The sequence below is a fragment of the Equus przewalskii genome, chromosome 28 (assembly GCF_037783145.1).
Source record: "Equus przewalskii isolate Varuska chromosome 28, EquPr2, whole genome shotgun sequence".
Lineage (NCBI taxonomy): Eukaryota > Metazoa > Chordata > Mammalia > Perissodactyla > Equidae > Equus > Equus przewalskii.
In genome coordinates, this window is record NC_091858.1 from 33,074,538 (window position 1) to 33,098,795 (window position 24,258).

General features: G+C 38.6%; 2 protein-coding genes across 17 annotated transcripts in view; one reads left to right on the forward strand and one right to left on the reverse strand.

The window, feature by feature from the left end:
- ANGPT2 (angiopoietin 2) overlaps positions 1-17,413 on the forward strand; it is a 54,433-nt gene extending 37,020 nt beyond the window's left edge. Inside the window, exons 4-9 of one of the 2 annotated variants that reach the window (XM_008514514.2) lie at positions 458-690; positions 2,532-2,659; positions 8,345-8,446; positions 9,024-9,190; positions 13,429-13,559; positions 16,409-17,413. In XM_008514514.2, the coding sequence (XP_008512736.1) occupies positions 458-690; positions 2,532-2,659; positions 8,345-8,446; positions 9,024-9,190; positions 13,429-13,559; positions 16,409-16,569 (922 nt within the window). In that variant the 3' untranslated portion in view covers positions 16,570-17,413. Of the gene's footprint in view, positions 1-457; positions 691-2,528; positions 2,660-8,344; positions 8,447-9,023; positions 9,191-13,428; positions 13,560-16,408 lie in introns of both variants that reach the window. The other variant, XM_008514513.2, reaches the window with a different exon arrangement.
- Positions 1-24,258, reverse strand: part of MCPH1 (microcephalin 1) — a 233,978-nt gene that overhangs the window by 105,908 nt on the left and 103,812 nt on the right. For all 15 annotated transcript variants that reach the window (XM_070598595.1, XM_070598597.1, XM_070598592.1 and 12 more), the window contains exon 12: positions 19,507-19,584. In XM_070598595.1, the coding sequence (XP_070454696.1) occupies positions 19,507-19,584 (78 nt within the window). The remainder of the gene's footprint in view (positions 1-19,506; positions 19,585-24,258) is intronic.

Consider the following 24,258-nt stretch of genomic DNA (forward strand, 5'->3'; position numbering starts at 1 on the left):
CTGAGACCCAGAGAGAGGATGGCCTGCCCGGGTGACTCAGATAGTCCTGTACGGAGCTGAGGTTCTCAGCTCGGGCTCTTTCCACTTGCCCACATGTGTCCCTAACACCGAGGATGCCTTCTCAATGTCCACATCCCTCTTCACTGAAACTAGTCTTCAAATGCACTCCATGTGATAACTTTGAATCATGGACCTTACGTTCTCACCAGAGTATTTTCTCCTCAATGGAGACACAGAAGCTTTGTCACATCCATGAATGTCATCTCAGCAAGCTTGAGCTTCTTCAGAGTTCTTGCTACTTTATAACTCCTTTAACATCTAAACAGAGTGCCCTTGAGAAGTAGAAATTCAATAAATATAAACAACTGTATATGAAACTGATTAGATGTCTATAAAGCACTTGGCTTTGATGGTCATCAGAACACCCTTCACTAACTACAATTATTCTCTTTACAAGTTTCCTGGAAAAGAAAGTACTAGATATGGAAGACAAGCACATAGTTCAACTTCGGTCAATAAAAGAAGAGAAAGACCAGCTCCAGGTGTTAGTATCCAAGCAAAATTCCATCATTGAGGAACTAGAGAAACAATTAGTGACTGCGACTGTGAATAATTCAGTCCTCCAAAAGCAGCAACATGATCTGATGGAGACAGTTCATAATTTATTGACTATGATATCGACACCCAACTGTAAGTAACATTTACATATCATTTTTCTTCAGTTTTAATTGCTGTTAGTGAAACTCTCAAAATTTAAAAAAAAATTTTCATCTTTCAGAAAAGGCACTATTTCTCTTACAAATTTCATATGAAAGCTTTATAGGGTCTCAGTATAAAAGCAATTGAAAAGAAGGAGGAAGACGAGGGGCGGGGGAATGCATATTTATACCAATTAATTATTATGAAGCAAAGACCCCAAACATAGTTTTGATTCATGGGCCCAAAGAGCCTACTTTGAGTTAGTTCCATCATTAACTGGATGTATGAAGCTGGGCAAGTTAATTTTTTAAGTGGGAAAAATAATACTAGACAATAGGATTACTGTGAAGGTTAAATGAGATATTATTATAGTAACCAGAATAAGATTGGGACTCAAGAAATGCTAGTTCCCTTCTCTCGCCACATCCTTAAGTATATTTTTCCTTCATTAGTACTGTTTTACCTTTCAACTTCTCTTAGTTATTAGAGGAAGAAGGGATGCATCTTAGGTTATTAACAGAGATGTGATATATAATCTTTGTGGTACTTTTTAGTGTTTTTCTTAAAGAAATTGGGTTGGTTCTTACCATGGTTTCTTCATAATGTCTTTTTGACGTGTATTCTTTTGACATAGATAAACTTCACATGTGAAACATGTAGAGATAGTCTTCACTTTCATAAGAAACACGTTCTCACATTTTCCTTGAGTCAGGCAGTTATCACAATTTTAATGTGATAAGGAAACAAACAAACAAAAACTGTGGCACGATCTTGATGCTGAGTGGTAGGTCTCACCCTGGGCTGCCAGTTTGCAATATGTGCCCTCCAACTAGAGTTTCACTCTCCTATAATTTAGAAAAATTGTATTTTTTTCACATTCATCAAAAAGGAAAAGCCAATCATCTGACATTGTCTGGTGGGATCAAGAGCGTGAGGTGTTACCTCTGATGACCCCACACAGAGAAAATCACATAGCTCAAATCCTGGCAGAAAACACGAGCTGGGGAGAAAGAGCCCCAGAAGGGGCTTTGGTCTCTGCACTGTGCCTCTAGCTGACAAGCAGGTGTGACCCTGTCCACACCACCCCATCCCGAGACTCCTGCTCTGCAAGTCTCTACAATGAAATATAAACAAATGCATCCAAGAGCACACATAGACATACACACACATTTTTTTGACCGGGCCAAAAAGGATTGGGAAGTCTAAATGTTGACAGCAGAGAAAAATCTGAAGGAATTTCATAGCCCTAGAATTTTCACAGGAAGAAGTTCCAAGACAAAGAAATGTTAGGTTCCTCTTTAACACAACAATTATGGGGCAGCTGCTAAAAATCCAAAGACAACTAAATGTCTTCACCCAATAGTCTAAAGAGATGTATAAAGACATGGCCTCAGATATATAAAAAGGAAAAAAGTACATACTACGGCCTGGACAGGCTAATGACCACTGGGCTGTGAGGTGGCCACTGTGGAGCTCACACTGCTTTTAGGTATGTTCTTTCTTTATTCTTCTTTAATAAGTTTATCGGATTCCACTCAAGATGAAAGATTTTTAAAAAGTAATAGTTTATTGTAGCTGATCGTGAAGTATTTGCATTCCATGTAGTTGATGATAAAAAAGGAAGTATGGATTTTGGTAACAATCTTAGAGAATTAATACAAAACATGCTGAAAGGGTAACTTTTTTGGAAAGGCTAAAAAACTGGCATATCCTTTTTACTTATTGTGAGAATTCAAACGTAAGAAAACTTAGCAACTGAGTGCATCTCGAAATAATAGACTTTGATCTTCTCATGAATGCCATTTCAATGCTTTCCTCTTTTTTAAAAGCAGCTAAGAACTCCTTTGCTGCTAAGGAGGAACAGATCATCTTCAGAGACTGTGCAGAAGCATTCAAATCAGGACTAACGACCAATGGCATCTACACGCTAACGTTCCCTAATTCCACGGAGGAGATAAAGGTAAGGGATTCGTCTCCGGTTTTTGACTCCCTGGCTGTAGGCAGGTCATTCTAGAAGTGGGGGAACTGCAGAGTATAGTTCACACACCCCACATGCTTCCCCAACTCCACTCAAAGCAAAGCAACAGACACTTACTGTCTACCTCACAAAAAGTACTTGCCAAGGGCTCTAAGTCCAATCACTGTGCACGGAACAGCCACATGGTATTAATGATGAAGAAATACATATCTTATTACATACATCTATCTTCTACGTAAGACGTATCTATCTTATAGTCTCCTTGCATTTGGTTTCATCGTGCAGACTGTCAGTTGCTTTCCTTGAAGCGTCAGACCCATTTCATTAATTTTATTTTATTTATTTATTATTTAGCGAGGAAGATTCGCCCTGAGCCAGCATCCGTTGCCAATCTTCCTCTTTTTTTTTTCCTGAGGAAGATTAGCCCTGAGCTAACATCTGCCAATCTTCCTCCATTATGTATACGGGATGCCTCCACAGCATGGGTGACCAGTGGAGGAGGTCCATGCCTGGGATCCAAACCCGCAAACCCTGGGCTGCCGAAGTGGAGTGTATGGAACTTTAACCACTCGGCCATGGGGCTGGCCTCTCATTTCATTAATTTTAAAGAAAATATCTTCCAAATACCAATGTTCGAATAACCATAGTTTGTCTTTCAATTGTTATTTCAAGTAACAAGAGTATTCTATCCAAATAAAAAAGGCCTCATTCAGCTCACAACTAAGGCAATCACACAGAAGTTGTTCTTTGGGACAACGGTGGTACTTTCGTGTGCAGAAGTGACTTATACACATTTCCCATTTCATCACAGAGAATATAAAAAGTTATGCACTCAGCAGTAGAAGTTTAATAAAATTAATTTTTACTGCTTTGTTCCCCCCAAGTGCGAGCATGTGACTGAAGAGTACAGTGACTCTAGCTCGGTTTGTACTATTCCCTTGATCCACGCTAGGGCGCCAGCAGTGTCACCCACTAGTGCCTTTGTACCATCCAGGAAAATGCCACCCCAGTGTCAAAGGCCAAGAACGTCGTAGTTATTATGGAAACAGTTCCAACCTTGTGGACTTGCCGCAAGGCTCTCAGGGACCCCCAGGAGTCTGCAGGCCACACCGTGAGGACCGCTGGGGCAGGCCATTCTTATGGCATCTAATGTAGGCTGGAAGACTTTCATTTTCTTCCCAAGTGCATGGAGTTTACTTGAAGGTGTAAGCTCCATACTGTGTGGACAGTGAACTAACAACCAGAACTTAGCATCAGGAGAAGCTAGTGTATAGCTTAACTCAATTTCTCCTTAGTTATTCTGGATTACTCACTGAGTATGGTTCCCGAAGTTGCTTTGGGAGACATTGAGATTTAGATAAGAAAAAAAAAAAATCATTTCCCCAGGGAATATTTCAATGTGGCTTCTCTTAGAAGTTTGATTAGGTAAAATAATATCACATGAGCATCAGTGTAAAGTGTTATGTAAAGAGTGGATGACTGCATATATTAAATGTCTATAAGTCTGCATCTCACTGTAACAGCAGCTACACAGTGAACTGAAGTAAACACTTACAGAAAAGACACTAGAGACTGCATCGAGTGGAAATTTTAGAGGCCCCTGGAAGAGTGTTATCTCTTTGAACTCAGTATTATCCTCTGTACTTAAGATGGTAATAAAGAAAAACACTTTAAAAATGCAGGCATTAAGGGTTTAAAGATATGAAATTTGAAATAGTAACATATACCTTGACTATGAATTTAAAGGATAAATACTGTACTATTCAAGATAATACTTTCCAAAGCAATCTTTCTAATTCATTCATGCTGCCTTAAATCAACCTTGAAATCAGTTAATGTCCCTAGCACCCTAGAAGCAGTGCATTGGGAGAGGAAAAAACCCAAGTAGTCCGTGCGGATGAAAAAGTAATGAACAAACCCTACATAAGCCTTTCAATCCCCTTTGCAATCTGGTTTTCCTGACAATTCTTTGCATGCTATTGTCAGTCACCAGATGTTAGTCTCTTCCTGGCCCAGAGATAACAGGGACAGGAGTGACAAGAGGAGGATAGAGGATACGAATAAAATGTGAATGCTACCAATGCAAATCCAGAAGGACCATCACCACTTGGACAGTACTACCCTACTGCTGGATAAGTGCTTTTCTCACTTAGAGCAATGTTCCCACCCCAGTGCACTATACCAACCCATTGACCTCACAGAAGATGAAAATATACAGCACTCTGGGATGACGTGAGTCTCAGGTCGTGGTTGGAAATATTAGGATTTATATTCCTTTTAAACACGTGCAGTAAAAATAACTCATTTACCACAGCAGGGAATAACAATCTTTCAAAACCTCAGTTTTCTCATTTCTAAAATAAATGGTCCAGATTAAGTTACCTTTAGATTCCCTTCCAGACTCCCTAACTCACAATCTGATCCAGGAAGAGAAAGCTGGACAGACTTGGGTTTAAATTCCGGCTCTGCGAATTCGTGCCTCTGAGCAAGTCGTTTAACCTGTGTGAGCCCTCAGTTTCCTAATCTGTAGCATGACATAATACCCCCAGTCGTAAAGAGCGGTTTTGAGGTGATGATGGAGGTACCCAGGACAGCACCGGCTACTTAGCACGCATTCAATAAGCAGGAAGTGTTCTCATTCTACTGCCCCCAAGACTATGGCAGGGGACCAAATTTTGCCCTGTTTCATCTAACTCAAGAAAACAAGGTTCAAAAGATCTTTGGGCAGATCTTTGCTAAAAGGGCCTACATATTTCATTTTTGAAAAATTCATTAAGTTTTTGTACAAGATAGACACTGCAAGAAGGCATTTATTAGAAACATTAGAGCACGTTTTTTTCCTAGTTAGGACACAATAGTTTCTTTCCCTAAATTTCATAGGATACCTGTCTCCTAATGTTTATCTATGTGTTTGCTGTCTAATCAGTCATTCACCATGGCCTCAGAGCTGAAGCGTAACATTTCAATCAGGCATTATTTGCTGAAAGACATCAAGATTTAGAGCAAGATATCAGCTCCCTGAACCATGCAATAGTGCGCTAACCAAAAGTATGCACTGCCCCAGGTTTGCTGTAATTGGAGCGGTGAAGTCTTGGGCATCACTGAGGACTTCTGCTTCTCTGCTCCTGATAGAATCAACTTCATCATTTTCACTCAGGACCTCTGGCGACGTGGATAACTCTATTTGAACACGATCTTTCCCTCAAAGTTTCATGATGCAATTAACCATAATACTTCAGATTTTATAAACTCTCTCATTTTTTTTTTTAAAGATTTTATTTTTCCTTTTTCTCCCAAAGCCCCCTGGGACACAGTTGTGTATTTTTAGTTGTGGGTCCTTCCAGTTGTGGCATGTGGGACGCAGCCTCAGCATGGCTTGATCAGCGGTGCCATGTCCGCGCCCAGGATTCAAACTGGCGAAACCCTGGGCCACCAAAGCAGAGCGCGCGAACTTAACCACTCGGCCATGGGGCCGGCCCCTCTTGTATTTTTTTTTAATCTGGACAAAGTAATATTAAGAATGTTCTAATAATCTTATCATTGTCCCTGATGGAGTTAGAGAACAGCATGGCTCAAATCATTTATGCTCTGGTAGTGAGTCCCAGCCATTCGAGTACTGACTCTGATTTCCATAACAAGATGGACTTGTTCTCTGATTTAAAAATCAGTAACTTCATAATGGTGATTTTGACACCAAAGAATCAAATACGCTTGGAACAAGGATACGATCACTAAGAACCATATTAATTCTTTCCACCCACTAGCACGTCACTTAGGATAGAGGGGAATTAACTTCTCTGTACACACATGACTCCTCAAACTAATGTAGCTTATTCAGCTGGTTTACTAAATGGATTTTTTTTAAAAAGATATAGTGATAGAAGTGAGCAATACTGACCATTTTGTGGACCACAGGCAAATAAGCAGCAATATTACTCATGAACCGATTTCAACTTGGAGCTGTCTTGAGGGACTTTTGGCCTAGTAACAAAAGGGTCAAGTTTCTCTGTTTCTGGCAGCATAGTACAGTAGAAAAAACATTACAGAATTAGGAATTAAAGAGACCTTATTCAAATCCTGTATTCCACCTAACAACTGAATGTCTCTGATCAAATTAATCTAGCTTTACCAAATTTTTTCTCTTTTCAAAAATGGAGAATTATCATATCCCAGCAACTCTGATTACAGATGATATAGGCAAAGTACCTAACACAGTGCTTGGAAGAGAGTGGTGCATAGCTATGATAATAATGAAAATTAATAATAATAATATCAATACAGCGTGGTAATAAGGGATTACCTTAAGCAGATCAATTTTACATGCCTGATTAATTTAAAATGGGGAAATCATTTTATTCTTAATAAATGTAATTTTCTTTAATGCAAAATATGTCTCCAAACATGAGGATCATCAGGAAAGTGGTGTGGGCCAAGTGACCTTCATGGAGAGAGACTAGAATAGTGGTGGAGCAAAACCTGCTGGAGGACAGGGCGCTGGGTTCCAATTGCAACTCTCTATTCCATTAGCAATGAGACATCAGGCAAGCTGCTTAAAATAAAAGAGCAGGCCTTGGTTCTCCTCTAGCCCTCATTCTCTAGGATTTTAAGTCCCAAATGCAGAATAGTTCACATTTAAACTTACTCTGCCATAATTATCTCCATTATTCCCTCAAAGACCATGGAAAACAACAAAGGAAGAATATTTCTAATTGGTTTTGAACCTTAACTTTCATATTTACTGCCTTGAATGCTGTAGGGAAATTTAACTTTCTGGAAAACTTTTTCATTCTACTATAATCTCATTATTTAAAACTATTTATGTAATCTTATTTTCAGAGGTTTTTAATTTCATAATAAAACTCTGGCTCAGTTGAAATTGAGCATGCATGCTCCTAGCCCAAGAAAGAATTTTGTGTTCTGAACAAAGTTTATACCCACGAAGCCAGTTTAAAAGCAGGAATAAAAAGAGCTGGGAAGAGAAATGCCATGGGCAGTGAGTAAAGTGCAAAGAAGCCTGAGGTCATGATCTGTGGACTAGAGCTGCCAGGCCATGCTCAGGTCACATCCACCATATTCAGTCCCTGGACGACTTAGGTCCCTTGTACTGAGGGATGAACTGAGCAACCCAACTTTTATCCTACATGGAGGAAGCCTAATAGCCCCACAGAATAACATAACTGGAGTCTTGAAAACCCTACGATACGAGAGGATCCCTTTTCCATAACTCTCTGCAGAGCTGATAGGGACTGGCAACTATCCTATAGATTTTCAGGGCTCTGGACTCCAACTGACAGGTTTCTACTGGTTGGAGAGGAGAGGTTTGGAGCCAGTCTGTCCCATTCAAAATGAATCTCTAGGGAACAACGATCTTTGGGTCAGCCATTGGGTGGGTCTTTAGCCTAGAAGAGATGATGACAAGACAGTGATATTTTCATCAACACGTCGTGTTATATTACTGTTTATTTTTCACCATCATTTTAAATTCCTAGTTTTCCATTTATTTAAAACCATCTGTTTCTTGGAAGACCACAAAGATTTACCCCAGAGAACCCTATCAGCACAAATGTTGTTCTAGGTATCTGCATTCATCTCGTTTCTGTTATTTAAGATGAAGACATGAGTCACGACGTTTCTCACACAGTATAACGGTGCGCTTCCCCTTGGCAGGCTTACTGTGACATGGAAACTGGTGGAGGCGGGTGGACCATTATCCAGCGACGTGAAGATGGCAGTGTTGATTTTCAGAGGACGTGGAAAGAATATAAAGCGGTATGAATACTCTTTAAAACATCTGAAAATAATTTTCTTTGGGAAAGCTAACTCTCAAGATCTGCAGAAACTTCACCACAAATCCACAACTAACCAATGACTTTTGACAATTTTATTTTATTTTTTTTTACCAATGGGTTCTTTTTAACTGCTGTTTCAGTCTCCCCATTAAAGAATGGCCCTGTCACTGTAACGTAAACTCTATGTAAAAACAAAGGCATGCGGGTGCTAGGCTTATTTTTAATGGCAGGCTCAGCACTTCGGGGTAAGCCAACTGTTTCACAGTTCTTCCCATGTCGACGGACTTCGCTGCTTCTGCTTATGTTGCTATTGGTGGCTCCCCAAGTGGTTCTAATTTTTCTAATACTAATTTTCTTCCAGTAACAGCTTTGTTTCTTAAAATTGACCCTTAAAAAAATCTACTTTCTTCTACGGAAGAACCCAGATTTTCACAGTCCAGGAAGGAATTTCTGCTGAATATTTGATAGTTATATCATGCCACATTGATGGACTATTGATTTCAAATACGTGACGAAAAAATACATGCGGTAATTTAATTTTACGACTTGGATTCCAGGGATTTGGGAACCCTTCGGGCGAATACTGGCTGGGAAATGAGTTTGTTTCACAAGTGACTAATCAGCAACGCTACGTGCTTAAAATACACCTTAAAGACTGGGAAGGGAACGAGGCTTATTCACTGTACGAACACTTCTATCTCTCAAGTGAAGAATTCAATTACAGGTAGGTCCATTATAGGTAACTGAAGGAAGTTAAAGGATTTACTGGGGGATTACTCCAGAAAATGAGAACCCCGTTGTATTAACCAGGATCTAAACTACTCTTATTAGACTATCCTAAATGGAAAAACACCTTGTTTCTTAGAGTTCTTTGCTGCCTTTAGGTAAATTTCTCTCATTTTAAAATTCTAACTTTAGTTTTAACAGTCGAAGGGAAACTTCATGAGGGCACTATTTTGTCCATGGCGTGTGCTGCGTATCCTCAAAGTATAGATGAGCCCTGTCCTGAAGATAATGGGCATTCAATCACTGTTTGTAGGATACCTGCATTTAGTGTCTCTATAATAAAATGTCATGCCAATATCATAACAGATGCATACCTATGACTGTATTGTTTTCTTCCAAGAGGTTTTAAAAGTTAAATATACCTTTTTGTAGTTTAAGCACATTCCATCGTTATGTTCCATCCCAAAGTCAGGATGAGTTGCAAGTTTAAAGGTGGTAGGATTAGGCAGGATGTCAGTCAGTCAGCTCCTCTGCTCTCTGCTGTAGAAAGCACTGCTGATTCTCAGCACTCCCACAGAATTTGCCTTGTGCCACCAATTTGGCGGCCCTAATCTCAAATGTTCCAAGAAAAGCATGGGCAACCTTGACTCGGAATTTACTTTCTGGCTCTAAAATGCCATGAGAGTAGAGACAGAGAGCCATGAGAGGATTGAAAGGCTAGCACCTTGTAAGGCAAGTGTACACACGTGTGTACGCTGTTATACAGAACTTCCAGAGATGCATGTGCAGTGATAGAGACAGAAGTGAGATTGCGCATCAGGTGGCATCAAAGGAACTGATCTGAGGAGGCACAACAGAACAGTTTAGTCACCAACGGAGCCCTGAAGGAGCCTAAAGAGCACAGACGGTGGTGTTAGGTGATCGTGAAGCACATATTCTGAAACACCTTCTCTTAAGGTCAGAAATAAACAAACGAGGTTCAATAGGAACATCAGAGAAAATAGTCATCATCTGGCCTACAGCCCCATCTAAATCTCATTAATGCCCAACTCAGACCCTCTGCTCAACAGAAATTCCAAGATCTGAATAGTTTGGAAAATAAACATGACTTCAAAGTCCTTGAGCTGGCTTCCCGGGGAGAGTCACAATGGACAGCATGGGAAAATGGACCGAAAGTCAGCTTGCCCAAACAACTACCTGAAAACTGTAGAATGTCCAGTAAGTCCTGCTTCATCAACAGTGGATCAAAGTTCAGAAGCATGTTTTGAACACAGACAACGGACGACAAGCATTGACCTGACTTTTAAAAAGTCAGTGAAACACAGTCCATCAACTCTCATTATAGAAAGAGCAGGGCTCTCTCAGAGAGGCAATGACCCAGATGAATGAAAAGAGAGGTGGTGGGCCTCGTTACAGCTCCAAGTGGACTCCAAAGAGATCAGCACTTCAGTGAATTTTTAGATGCGAGTGGTTGGTCATTGTTTTTACCTCCAAGCTAAATATTTTTTCAACTGGCAACAGTTAGGAATCTACAACAGAAGAATTAAAAAAAAAAAAAAGAAAGAAACACAAAAATTAAGGATTAAACTGTTTACATAAGAAGATTTTACAGAATGGGTCATTACCCTTGTACACTGACATTATAAAACTATTTTAAAGTAAAATGGTTCTTAACAGATATTTCCTTTGGAAATCCAATCAGTTTTTGGATATGCCATTTAAAAAAGCACACATTTGTTTAAAGCTCAGTTTAAAATACTTGGCAGCGTAAGACAGATATTACATCAAGAAAATTATTAGCCTAATAAAACATGTCAATGTGATAAGAAACTGTGATAAGGCTAAAACTTATAATAACTACAAATGTTTCATAATGCCAACTGTATGTAGCAGCTGAGTTGTTTTTTACTAAAGAAATGTTCCCCAAATGTTGGAAAACTGAAAAACACATGTTACAAGGAATGGATAAATGCACCAATAGAAAATGATTCTTTTTATCAAAATTAAAAACTATTTGTACATTAAACCTTAAAAACTGGTCACTTTTCAGAAGCATTCTGGCAGTTATATACAAATGCTGAGATTTCATTATTAAATGCTGCGTTCCCTTTTCCTTCACTTCATTGTAATATAAAAGCAACTGATACCAATTTAAAGCAATTTCAAAAATGTGGCTATTCTTAATAACCAAACTTTTAAAGAAAGCAACTTCAAACCAACGGGCCACATAATAGGATCTAAAAGTATACAATCTTTATAAGAGAGGCTAACAAAAAATAGTATCCTCCCTTATTTTGCCCACCTTAGAGGAAATTTAATGAGTTCCACAAGAACTGAAATTGTTCTAAGGAGACAGGGAGTCAAAAGGAGGAAAAGTGAGGGAACAGTTTGTCTCAGTCATATCTATAATTAATGAGAAGGGCCTGGAAAGAAATGGAAGTGTTTTGAAATCCTGACGATCTGTAGAACTTACATGAACTCAAAATCCTAATGATATGGGGCCGGCCCGGTGGCGCAGCGGTTAAGTGTGCATGTTCCGCTTTGGCGGCCTGGGGTTCACTGGTTCGAATCCCGGGTGCGGACATGGCACCGCTCATCAAGCCATGCTGTGGCAGGCATCCCACATATAAAGTAGAGGAAAATGGGCACAAATGTTAGCTCAGGGCCAGTCTTCCTCAGCAAAAAGAGGAGGATTGTCGACAGATGTTAGCTCAGGGCTGATCTTCCTCGGGAAAAAAAAAACCCTAATGATGAGTAGAACTTATACAAATGCTTTGTAGCAGGTATTTAGAGGCTGTGCCAGGGGCCAGGGCCATTTTTGAAACATGAGGATAATAGTGAAATTCAGAAATTCAGTCAATGCCTTATGATCAAATTTCTAGAGTTACAATATTAAAAACAATTTTAAATCTAAGTCATTAACACAAAAGTTACCTAGAACTAACGCTTTATGGAACCTCATTTGATATGCTCCCTGCTGCCATCTTTTTCACAACTACCTCCTCAATAAACAAACATCCCTGTTAAGGTGTGCACCAAGGAGGAACCACACAGAGGAGTCAGATGCATGCGGTGCAAATACTAGCTCTACTGTGTACAAGATGTGACTTTGGACGAGTTCCTATCTCTGAACCTCGATGATTTTATATACAAAATCAAGAGTAATGCCTGCTTCTTGGTGTTGGTATGGGCATTTGGTGCACATGCCCCTGAAAGTACCTGGCATAGCCTGGTTAGAGTGAATCCCTGGTGAACCTTTCCTCTCTTCTCCACCCTCTGTTCTAACATGAATTCTTGGAAATTATATCCCTTTCAAGGTGGTGGTTGGCAAATGTGAGCAGGTATTACAAAGACGAGCATCATTTGGAGGGTTAAAGTACCATTCTCCCTCTGACACTGCAGCATCCGCAGGACAAGAAGACTCAACTGGAGGCCAGGCTCCCACAGCCCCTGTTCCAACACAGTCACACACTGCCACGTGGAGCCCTGTTCTGAGCTGTACCCAGCCAATCAGCCATGGGCTTTCCTGCAGCCGTTTACATACCTCCTCCTTCCCTTCCATTCTCCTCACTGGCACACAGATCACTGTGCAAGCCAGATTTCTGCCATCTTCTGAAAGTGTGGGCTGTTATCTACTGTCTAGCTTAATATTATGTTTATTCCTTTCTCAATGCCTAGCGGGCTTATGACAATACTATAAAGAAAAGAGGGAAAGCAGCCATAAGGATTTATTTTCCACACAGTTCTGTAGATTTCTACTCCAAATGTAATGATCATTCCTTGTTGTCTGCTGCCCTCCTCACCCCCACCACTCTACTGAAAATAATGATGTTTGAAGCTGTCCAGTCAGCTCAGGACTCTCACTTCTCTAAGGATATTGCCTGGAGGTCTGGAAAGAGGGTCCCCTTACGCTGTATTTTCCCCTCTTCTGTTTATCTAAAAGCAGCAGGAAAATAAATTACAGGGCCCTGAAGTCCCTGCTGATGCTTGTGCAAGTGATATGCATTGAAGGTTTCACGAAAACATTCCTCTTTGCCTAAGGATTTGATGATAAGTTGGTTCCTGTTTATACCAGTGTGAAAATATTTTGTCCAGAGTATGCATTAGTGCACTAACCAGCACAGAACGCATTTCTGTAGAACGGAATTCTTCATTATAAAAAATTTTCCACTATGGTAAATCAACAACCCAAGCCAATTACGTTCTTTTTTTTTTTTTTTCTTTGCCTGCTTACAGGATTCACCTTAAAGGACTTACAGGGACAGCCGGCAAAATAAGCAGCATAAGCCAACCAGGAAATGATTTTAGCACAAAGGACGCAGACAACGACAAATGTATTTGCAAATGTTCACAAATGCTCACAGGAGGTAGGATGGCTTTTCTCTCTTCCTATTTGTGTTGGCAAGGAAGAATTTCATAGAATGAAAGGTCGGCTATTTGGACTTCAACCTGTGACTGGTGACAATGTCCACATTTCATAAATAGACACACTCACTCGATGCAGGGACATTTGTTTTTCACTTTTTCAGACTGTTGAGTTTAAGCAAGAATGTGATATTGAGCTAGAATTGTCAGCAGGCCAACAGTGTCTCTTCAGGACCTAGCCCTGGGGAGGAGCGGAGACACGTGACATTCAGCAAGCTCTCCTGAGTTTGTGCTCGCTGAGCATCAGATGTTGGAGAGATGCTTTAATTTCATGTTGCTTTATTAAAAAGGTTGAAAATTCAAAACGGCAACCCAAACAGTGATATAGATCCATTACTATAGAAATGCTTCCAACCAACAACTTATTGTTCAAACAAGGAATTTTCAGTTTTCAGGTTTTTTTCCTCAAGGATTTCATTAATATATAGCAAATACTTATAAACACAAAGAAACTAATTAACCAACCTGCTTTTTTAGTGCACCAAATTAAAATGAATGATTGTCCACTTTAAATTAAGGCTTTTATTTTCAGGTTCTTCTTGTTTTCAACCTTCCATGTCAGACTTCTTTTAAAAAAATGGAAAACACACCCATAAGCAAATAACTGTTGTAACAGTCACTTAAAATGGCTAAATTAGTATTCAGAAACACGTAAGAGTTCAATGACAGGAACCAACTGCTAGAAAATTTATTCTTCTGATTTCTAAAAGTTTAAAAATTGAATAGCCAGAACCAGTTAATAGTGACTGACAAGTCTCTCAGTCACTGTCGAGTTAGTTTTTAAAAACATCGAAAGATTTAAAACAGCAACAAAAACTCTGCCAAAAGCACAAACCGAATGCAATGCAGACAGGAAATCAGCAGGTTTAATACGTGGAGACCATAAACTGTGTTCCCAAAAATCCACCCATTACTCACCCAGGGAAACCAAAGGTAAGAGCTATGGTCAAAATAGTTTATAATTATAAGGTTTTACATAAGCAAGGAAGAGATCTAAGCTTATTGTATGTTCCCACTTCAGTTAAGAATTGTTTACAGTCCAAGGAAGAAGTTATTTATGAAAATAATTTAAAATTCAGTAATTTTCATGTCTTTAAAATAATACTGAAAGAATTAGGCTCCACTACAGAAATCAGTCCTACAGTTCCTTAGATAATATATTTATATATATATATAATATAATTGGCAACACAGGTCTTCCCTATTAGCCATAATTATATCAAGAATAACTTCTATGAGAGAAAGCTATTATATAGATTATGTAAAACCTGCCTGTCTCCCACATTCTACCATAATAATCCTTTTTAAAGCCAATGGGAAGGGGAAAAGGCATGGGGTGAGGGGACCAAAGACACCCGGTCCTTTTCTCCGTCTGCATTCCCGCACTGAGCCAGCCGTCCACTCGAGAGGGCGGCGGTCTTCAGACCACCCATATGCCATGAGCCTCTCAAGAGAGTAGGGGAAGTGCATTAATAACCAAGGAAACAACATATTTATTTACTCAAATCAAGATTTAGGGCTGAGAGTGGAAGTGGAAAAGAGACTGGGGAGAAGAAACGCAGCCCAAGAGAGAAAGTGGGGAGGTCCCAATGATAAAGAGGTTAGATTCCAGCCCATGGTCAGCTAGAGTTTTGCATGGACAGTAAATTCTATAGTTCAGCCAAATAACAGGCTCCAGAATGCACAGACCTAGAAATCTGTAATATTCTTTAATATTTTTAAGGATTCCGAGTAACACACAGAATTGTCTTATCAAACTGACCAAATCAACTCCAGCCATGCAGCTGCTAAAGAATTTAGGCACCTGGAGGAAATTATTGGTGATCACAGTCCAATGTATAAATATTAATATAATAATTGCATCAGAATATTTTTTAAAGAAATAACACTTCACAGATACAACTAAAGCTGCCCTACCAACCCCTGCCCCTCAGGTGACCACTGAATTGAGGTTCATTCACATTATTTATTTATTTTACTATGAATGGAAATATCAATAATAGTTATTTTGTTCTGTATTTTAAAATTTTACATAAATGGCATCATCCTGTAAGTGTCTTTCTAACACAGTGTTTTTAAGATTTATTCAGATTAACGCAGGTAGATTGAGGTCATTCCCTCCCCTCACAAACCCAGGGCCTCCAGGCTGCTCCTGTTCTAGGTAACAGCATTCAAACCCCAAGCCTAGCATTCAGGTGTAGATGTGGACGCACCTCCTCAGCTGTGGTGCCAAGCACCACCTCTGCCCCTGGCTTTACCTTAGTGAGTGTGCCACTGTAGCTTTAAATTTCCTTTTTGTCTATGAAACTTAGATATCCTTTTTATCTAGTTCCGCTAAGTACTTAAAATTTGTTATATTTTAAACAAAAAGAATTTCTTTGGTAGGGGGAGTGGAGCGTGAATCTGTCCAGTCCACTGTGTGGCTGGAACTGGAAAGTAATCCTGTTGAGTCACCCAAAAATTCTTCAGTTTTTGACTTAGCCATTCTTTCACCTGTACCGTGTGCTTACCAGATCAGGACTGTGGATGACTGGCCTTTCCACACAGCACAAGAAAAAAGGAGTAAGACAGCTCGTAAAAACATGAGCCATAATGGAACTGTGCTTTAACCAGTGTAAAGGTGGGAAACCGTACTCCTCAGCTGTCAATACAGCACATTGTACACTCAACAGTATCTGCCTCCTTCAAATGCATGGAATGTGATTAGTGGACTAGCCGAGAATTTCCAAATCCCTGGTGAGACAGTTGGGGTTACCTAGTTCCTAATTCCTTCCATGTTTGACTTTCACAGGCTGGTGGTTTGATGCATGTGGTCCCTCCAACTTGAACGGAATGTACTACCCACAGAGGCAGAACACAAATAAATTCAACGGGATTAAGTGGTACTATTGGAAAGGATCGGGCTACTCGCTCAAGGCCACAACCATGATGATCCGACCAGCAGATTTCTAAATGCCACACACACCTGAGGAACGCTGTATTGTACTGTTTTCAAAGACTTAACCCCAAAGCTCTGAAAGACACAGCTGCGTACTGTCTCCTCGTCCACCTCAGACAGACAGCATGCTCTCGGGTGCGGAAGGAATCCGTGGGCTCCAAGTTAGAGCCCGTGAATTTCATCACTTGAACCTGTACCACTCAGTGAACCAAAGCTCAACCCAGAACAAGCAACAACCTGGCGCTGTGACCTGGTGGAATGCCTGGGCGAAGACACAGCTGAGCTTCCGGATAACACTGACGATTCACAGACTGTTGTCACAACCAAGAATGTTATGTGCGAGCTCATCAGTAAATAACTGGAAAACAGAACACTTACACTATATAGCAGAGATAATCTTGGAACTGCATTCTTGTAAGCACTGTTTATAGATTGTGTAAATAGCCATATGTGCTGAATTCATAATCAGAATTCACTATCACAATTAAAGGGAGGAAAAAAATTCTCTAAGCCATAAATATATATTATATATTCAGGGATTTTCTGAGAAGTGGTTATCAGCAGTTTAATATTTGGAGAAGCAAAAACATAGTTAACGCATTTTTACTCCTCCTCTTAGGTGCTTTAAATTTTCATTTTGAAAACAGCATTATTTACATATGTGTCAACAGCTTAGTTTTAAGGGAACGCTCAAATATATATTTCAAGTTTATATGGTGAAAACGTCCAGGATCTCTGAAATTATTAATAGAGATGTATGCTCTTGTAGTTTATATGAAGATTGTACTATTTTTTTTTTCCTGCCTGGCTGTTAAATATGAAGGTATTTTTAGTAATTAAATATAACTTATTAGGTGAGATGACTGCATTTAACTATTATGATAATATTTACAATTTTGTAATTTGATTCCCAAAAACTGATTGTGCCTCATGACAAGGAAAATTTTGATTTTTAATGATGAAGAAAATTGCACATTTAATATCATGACAAAGAGGCTTTACTGTCTTTCAGTCACTGTTCTAAGATAGAGGTCTTTTTTCTCTTCTAGTAAGATGTATTTTGGAGAACAAGGCTATAATTGGTGGTTGAGAAAGCCCTTCCATTTAAGACACTTACAAAGCTGTACTTCTCAAGCTAGATTCAGCTCTAAAGTTATTTAAGGAAAAAAATAATTTGCATTAGTAAGATTTTTTTTTTTAATGTCCACCAGCAAACTTAAAAAAAAAAAGTGTTCTGGAGTGCAAAAACAAAATCTGATGTTTATCGTATATTCGAATGTTTACAGAAAATTTTGAGAGCACGGATTTAAGCTCAGGACTGCAAAAACTTATACTCCTAGAGGGTTAACTCTGAAGCTTCACAGTACAATTAATGCTAATGAACATTTGTGTAACGCTTTGTAATTCTGAAGCAGTTTCTCATATATTTGATTTTGAGTCAGCTGCTAGGAAGCTTCCAGCCAGATGTGCAACCAGCATTTACCTCGTGTCTATCATCACCTTAGACTGTTCTGCTGCTATTTTTTCCTTTATTCCAATTTTCTCACCTAATTTACTTTAGCCTTACATGCTCCCCCACCTCGACTTGGTTTTACAACACTCACTTGTTGCTACGTGTTTTGAGTCAGTTTATGGACTCTGGAAGAGTCAGGTGCTCTGCTTTTCCCATCATGTTATAATATCCTTATATAATATCCTTCCCAGTATATTAAGTGAGTAAAGAACCTCTCCATCCTAGAACAGTTCCTCTTATCACATTTAAGAAGGCTTTATAAATTCAACAGAGGTATCCCAGCTTTGGGTCAAGGTAAAAAACATCCAATAATAAGAAAATATCACCGCTTCACAAGAAACAGTAAATTTCTATGATATCTCAATGATTGCATGACAGATACTGAGGCGGGGGGAGACAATACAGGAAAAACTGGCAACAATGTAACTTATATCACTTGCCCACATAGGCAGGTAAAGTGAATTTCAAAGGCAAACCTCACTGTGCTCTTCAGACTTCTATCTACTCTCTTATGACAGAAACTGGGGGGATTTTGTGTTTTTATTTTACACTTCAATTCCTTACATGCATTTCAAATGAACAAAAAGTCTTAATGAGAGGAATTTTGTCTCTTCTCAAGAAAATATTTATAAAGTTGAAAGGAAATCAAAATAGTAATATTAAAAATGAAAACAAAAACAACCCAACAACTTAGCTATCTACAGTGGTGAGAGGTCAGACTCCAACTTCTTGTTATGGTAAAGTCACACAGCATAAACAGCTAAAAAACATGAAGACTGGTCACAGACAAAAATCACTATTGATCTTTCAGGTATTAATCTTTTCAAAGAATAAGCTGTCACAAACCAGTTAACATTTTTAAAAATGAAGCCAACTTCTGTCCAATCCCACTTCCAACTAAACCTTAAATTACCTACTTGATTATTGCTTAATCTTTTAAAAAATCAGAACCTGGAACTTTTCCATTAAGCATTTGAAATACTTAAAAGTAAAAGAAAGTGGAGTTAAAGCTGAGTTTAGGAAAAACACCAAAATATAAAGACCACATCATAATGCTAGCAGGCCACAATTCTTATACCTATCAGCTGTATCTCTATTAACAGTCAAAGTATTATCTTTTAAAGCAGTAAGTGAGACATAATACTACCTTCTCAATAAGCTATTCTTTCTTTTTTTTTTATTTTTGTCTTTCTCAATCTTTCTGAGGACTTTTATAATTAAAATTTTTTGAGACTGCATTCCTCATAACTTTTTGCAGAATATTCTCACATTTGTTCTCACAAATAGATAAAAAGTGTTAAGTTCTATAAATATATCTCTTTAATTATGGGCATAATTGCTCTTGATATAATAAAAACCTTAGTCTATATCTATGCTTATAGTAATTTCCTGAGAATATCAAATTATATTTAATATCATAAAATAACATCTGACTTACAGGAGCTGCAGGGAAGTAGTTAGAAAGTTCGAAGGGGTCCTCAGAAATCCAATGACCCATTTCCAAAGACCACAGTACCTACAAGTGACACAACAAACAGGACATTTATTATACATTTATTGGGCTCTTAGTGAACAATAAGTCACTTTGAAGATAGAACAAAGACAAACAAAAACCCAGTATTGACCACACACTCCCTAGATCTGAAGCAGATGTGCTGGAACACCAGAGTGACATCAGACTCTTCAGGTTGCATAAATGTTATGAGTATGAATAAATGCTTGGTTAAGAAAAAGTCTCACGATGACTAGAAATCTGGGTTATTATCCTAGTGAGATCAAATACTAAACACCACCCCATTTCTAAACATATGAAATACTGTATTAAGAAACAATTCCAAACTTCCAATTTGAGTCATTATAATCCTCAGTAAATATTTCAGGATTTTATTAATTTAAAAAAATGTAAATTAGGAGAACATAGATTATAAGTCTAAATTTAAAAAGCATTTATTTTGGTGTATGACCTTGTTTTTAATATTAGCTAATATTTTCAGAAGTTGTTCTCCATAAGACATTTGAAAATACTTCCTAGACTTTGGAAGCATAAAATGTCTCCTAAAAAAGCTTTCATTGTTACTATTATTATTGCTATTATTTGAACTCACACATTTTTAAATAACCAAAACAATGTTTTTATTTTTAATTCAATGATGTCTGAGATTCTGCAGTCATTGATATATGACCAAACTGCCTGAAAATTTGTGTTTCTATGCAACAGCATAATTTTACAACTAAAATAATCACATTGAATTACATAACTCATGTTTATCTTTTTATCTGCAATTTCATTTCTTACATTCAGTGAATTCATTCTTTTTTTCCAGAGTTGCTACATAAAGCTTAAGCTCTTTTTGCTGAATTACTGGGAATGAGGCCCATGTCTTCCTTTTTGTTAGTTTCTAAGGCTCAGAACCATCTACGGGATATCAGTCTTAAATATTTCCTTTTTTATGTGTTAAAGTTAGTACTTATCCAACATGAGACACAATGTTTTTTCTAAGAAAAAGTGAAAATGATAGTGGAATAAAGACAAGAACAGGATATAGAATCTGAATGACAATTCTCAGCACTGGGATGGGTCTTACTTTAAACAGACGCATTTATTTATTCAACAACTGTTTCTTTCGGCTCACTATCCGTTCATCTGTGAACAACTCATTGAAACCCCATCATGAATGAGAACCCACACTAGGTCCTGGAAACAAACACAGACCTGAGGAGTTCACCCCTGGGGAGGCAGGAAGGCAAACCACAAGTGGTGGTTTCTCCAGAACAGTGCTGTGGGAACCTACAGGAGGAAGCAGACTCAGCCAGCCTAGGAGAACCAAGAAAGGGTCCACAGAAGAGCTGACATTTCAAGCTGAGTCCTAAAGGACGAGTAAGAGTTCATCAGGCAGAGAGAGATGGGGCAAGGGCAGAGGGCACTCCAGCACAGAGAGAATACCATGTACCAAGACGGGATTAAAGTAGGTTCTTTTTTTTGGCTGGAGTAGAGGGTGCTTTGGAAGGAGTAGTAAGAAAATAGGGTTGGTTGCCCTGTTGGTCAGGTATAATAATATACTGTTTCTATCCGTGGGCTCAGGGTATGAGCATGTGGTAAAAGAACTGTTTGGGGGAGAATCAAGAGACAAGCCAGGAAAGACAGGAGAAAGAGCTCTGGGGACTTTGGGCCTAAGATGATGTAATGGGAGCGGAGTATAACACGAGAAACTCTGTCTCCACTAGAGAGAAAGTAATGTGCCGTGTTCTCAGGGACCCTGTTCAAACTCCACTTAGAGCTGTGTGTGCACAGGAGCATTGTACATGAAACCTATTTTTGTTTTCCCCTGATTTGTATTGCCTAAACAACATTCCAAAAAAAAAAAAAAAAAAGACATCTTAAGTTCAATGAACGAAGGTATTAGAAAATTGGTAATTTTACACTGAAATCCTGTTTCTACCCAGCACTTTCTGGCTGGTTAAAAACATTTAAGTAAACAGTGTTTTCCTTACTTTTATCAGCCAATACATGTTATCATTTACAGAGACACACTAACAACGTGTGGTTCCCTACAAACTCATGATTACCCCAGGAAACAAAATGTAAAAACTTTCAAAATCAGGTTCATTTCAGACATGAGGCAATATGAAAGAACAGTGTAGTGAGAAACACAACGTACCAGTGAGAGAATCCAGGGAACCAGCCTTAAAAATGTGTGTGGCATTTGAGTCCAAATGGAACCCACGTTAAAATGACAACTGAATTTAAACAACCCTTTTGGAGAAAATTTATGTTCTCTGAATTTGTCCCTTTCTAAATGTTTTGAAAATAAAACCATAAGGCATCTACAGCAGAATTTTGGTAAGTGAGTTAATAAATTTAATTTATATAGATATCCTAGGAATGGACATTATATAGAGACAGCAGAAAACACTAACGTGATTGTAATGAAATCCTCAAATCAGAAATATAGTGTAAACTTTTTTGCTTTAGTATACTTTAACTAGCTAAACTCATCTTTACCTTAGTAGAGTGTTCAAAATTGGGAAAATCTACTCTGCAAGATGACTGTTAAGGCTGTAAATGAACTAAAAAAGTTAACCCAACATATTTCTTGTAACATGTGATAGAACAAAAATAATTGAGAAGCTAAAATAAAGCAAGGGATGGGTTGCATGAACACAGAAGATCAAATCCCATGTTTATAGCCCCTAAAATGAAGGCCGAGTTATTTCAGCATCCACTGCAAATGAATATATTTTTGACATTTTAAAATTGTCACTCATAAAACCTGAACCTTGTCAATGAATTTAAATAGGAAACATTTCCTTGACTCATTACTACATTAATAGCTACTGATGAGACAAGTGTCCATCATGTAGGATTGACTATGCAGTTAATTCCATACCAGGCTAAACACAAATGGTCTCCTCTCATTTTATATACACCTAATCATTTGACTTTAACAATGTGAGGCAGTGCAGCCACAGGGAACCCAAGCCAGGAAAGGGTGCTCTTGTGAAATGCAAGTCAACAATAGGGTCATATACAAGGAAGAAAATGAAGTCGACTATGGTTAAACATAGCAAAATGAGCTTACATTTATCTTCACCATCTCCCAATACTCAACTAAGATGATGGCATTAAGAGGAATGGAAAAGAGTCTACAATAGATAAAATATGATGATACTTTGGAAGTTGCAAAGCAGACGGATAAATCGTAACTGACTTAGAAGGGCACAGAAAGCTTGAACTTAAGTGTCTAGAGAAGGAGTCAATAGGAAGCATCCAGTTCCCTCCACAGATTCCCAGAAAGGCAGAGCAATTGGTGGTACTAGATATCTCTGAAAACTGGGTGTAGAAAGGGGTAAAAAGGAGAAATTTCCTACCCTCCTCTGTAATTAAGATAAGATGAGCTTTTCTGAGAGCAATGGGGAGACGTCCTCGCTTGTGAAAACCTCTCCAGCAGAGCCCTCACCCTGGGACACTAGCACAGAACCCACGGGCAGGACACGGGCTGTTTGTTTGGGTACACTGATCAGCCCAGGAAAAAAAGACATGCAAATACCAACACTCGAACCTCCCTCAACCAAACACCTCCATCCACCACTCAGGTTATCCATTCGCCGCTCAGGCAAACAGAGTTTCAATCAGCACCTCATTACTGAACATGACTTCAAACCCATTTGAAAAAAGCCTCTGGCATGAAAACACAGACCAAACCAAACAAAAAGAGGATTCCTGGGATCACAGTGACGGGAAGTCCCAGGATAACAGCTGTTCTGTAGACCCAGAAAGAACCAGTCTGGAGGGGCAAGAACAACAAAGGGATCATGTGCAGTGCCTCCAAAAAAAAAAAAAAATAACAGAGATTTGAAGATTATCTGATGTATAGACAGTTTTGAGAAAAGAATTGTAATGCTTTTGGAAATTTTTGCAGTGAATCAGTGATAGGCACATAGAAAACTAAGCAATCAAAATAAGTGTCAATGATCAGCTCAGGAAAAACAAAGATGAATTACCAGAAAGGAAACAGAATCACAGTACATTATATGGTTCAGCTCAGACAGTATTCACATAGTCATCCATGAGTGTGTGTGTATGTGTGTCTATACACATATATAATATGTTAAACAAAAATTAGAACCACTTTGGATAGCTTGGGGAGGAGAAGTGTGTGCAGCAGTGAAAGCTGTACAGCCATATTTTAATATTCCCCAGAAGGAAGTCTATAGATACTGTCTTAAAGTGAAAAACAAAAAAATGACCAAAAAAGCATTTTATTTAGAAATATGTAGATAAAATATCAGAAGAATATTTTAGGAGTGAGAATCCAGGCCGGGAAACAACACAGCAGGGAGTGCCATTTTTTATTATAAGACTCGTCAATTATGCTTGCTTTTTTAAACATTTTATTTTGGATAATTTCAGACTCACAAAAGAGTTGCCAAAATAGTAGAGAGAGTCCTCCTTCACCATCACCTAGACTCCTCTGTTGTTTGAGTTTGAATTTCCAACTCTGCTTTTCTCTTTCAAAGGTGCTTTGCAACTGCAACCAGTGTGCCAATATCCACAAAAACATTTTGATTGCCTTATAATTGGAACTGAGTTGAATCTATAGATCAAAATGGGGAGAATCGACAGCTTAAAAAATATCAAATTTCCCAACTTATGAACATAGTATCTCTCTCCTTTTATTTAGGGCTTCTT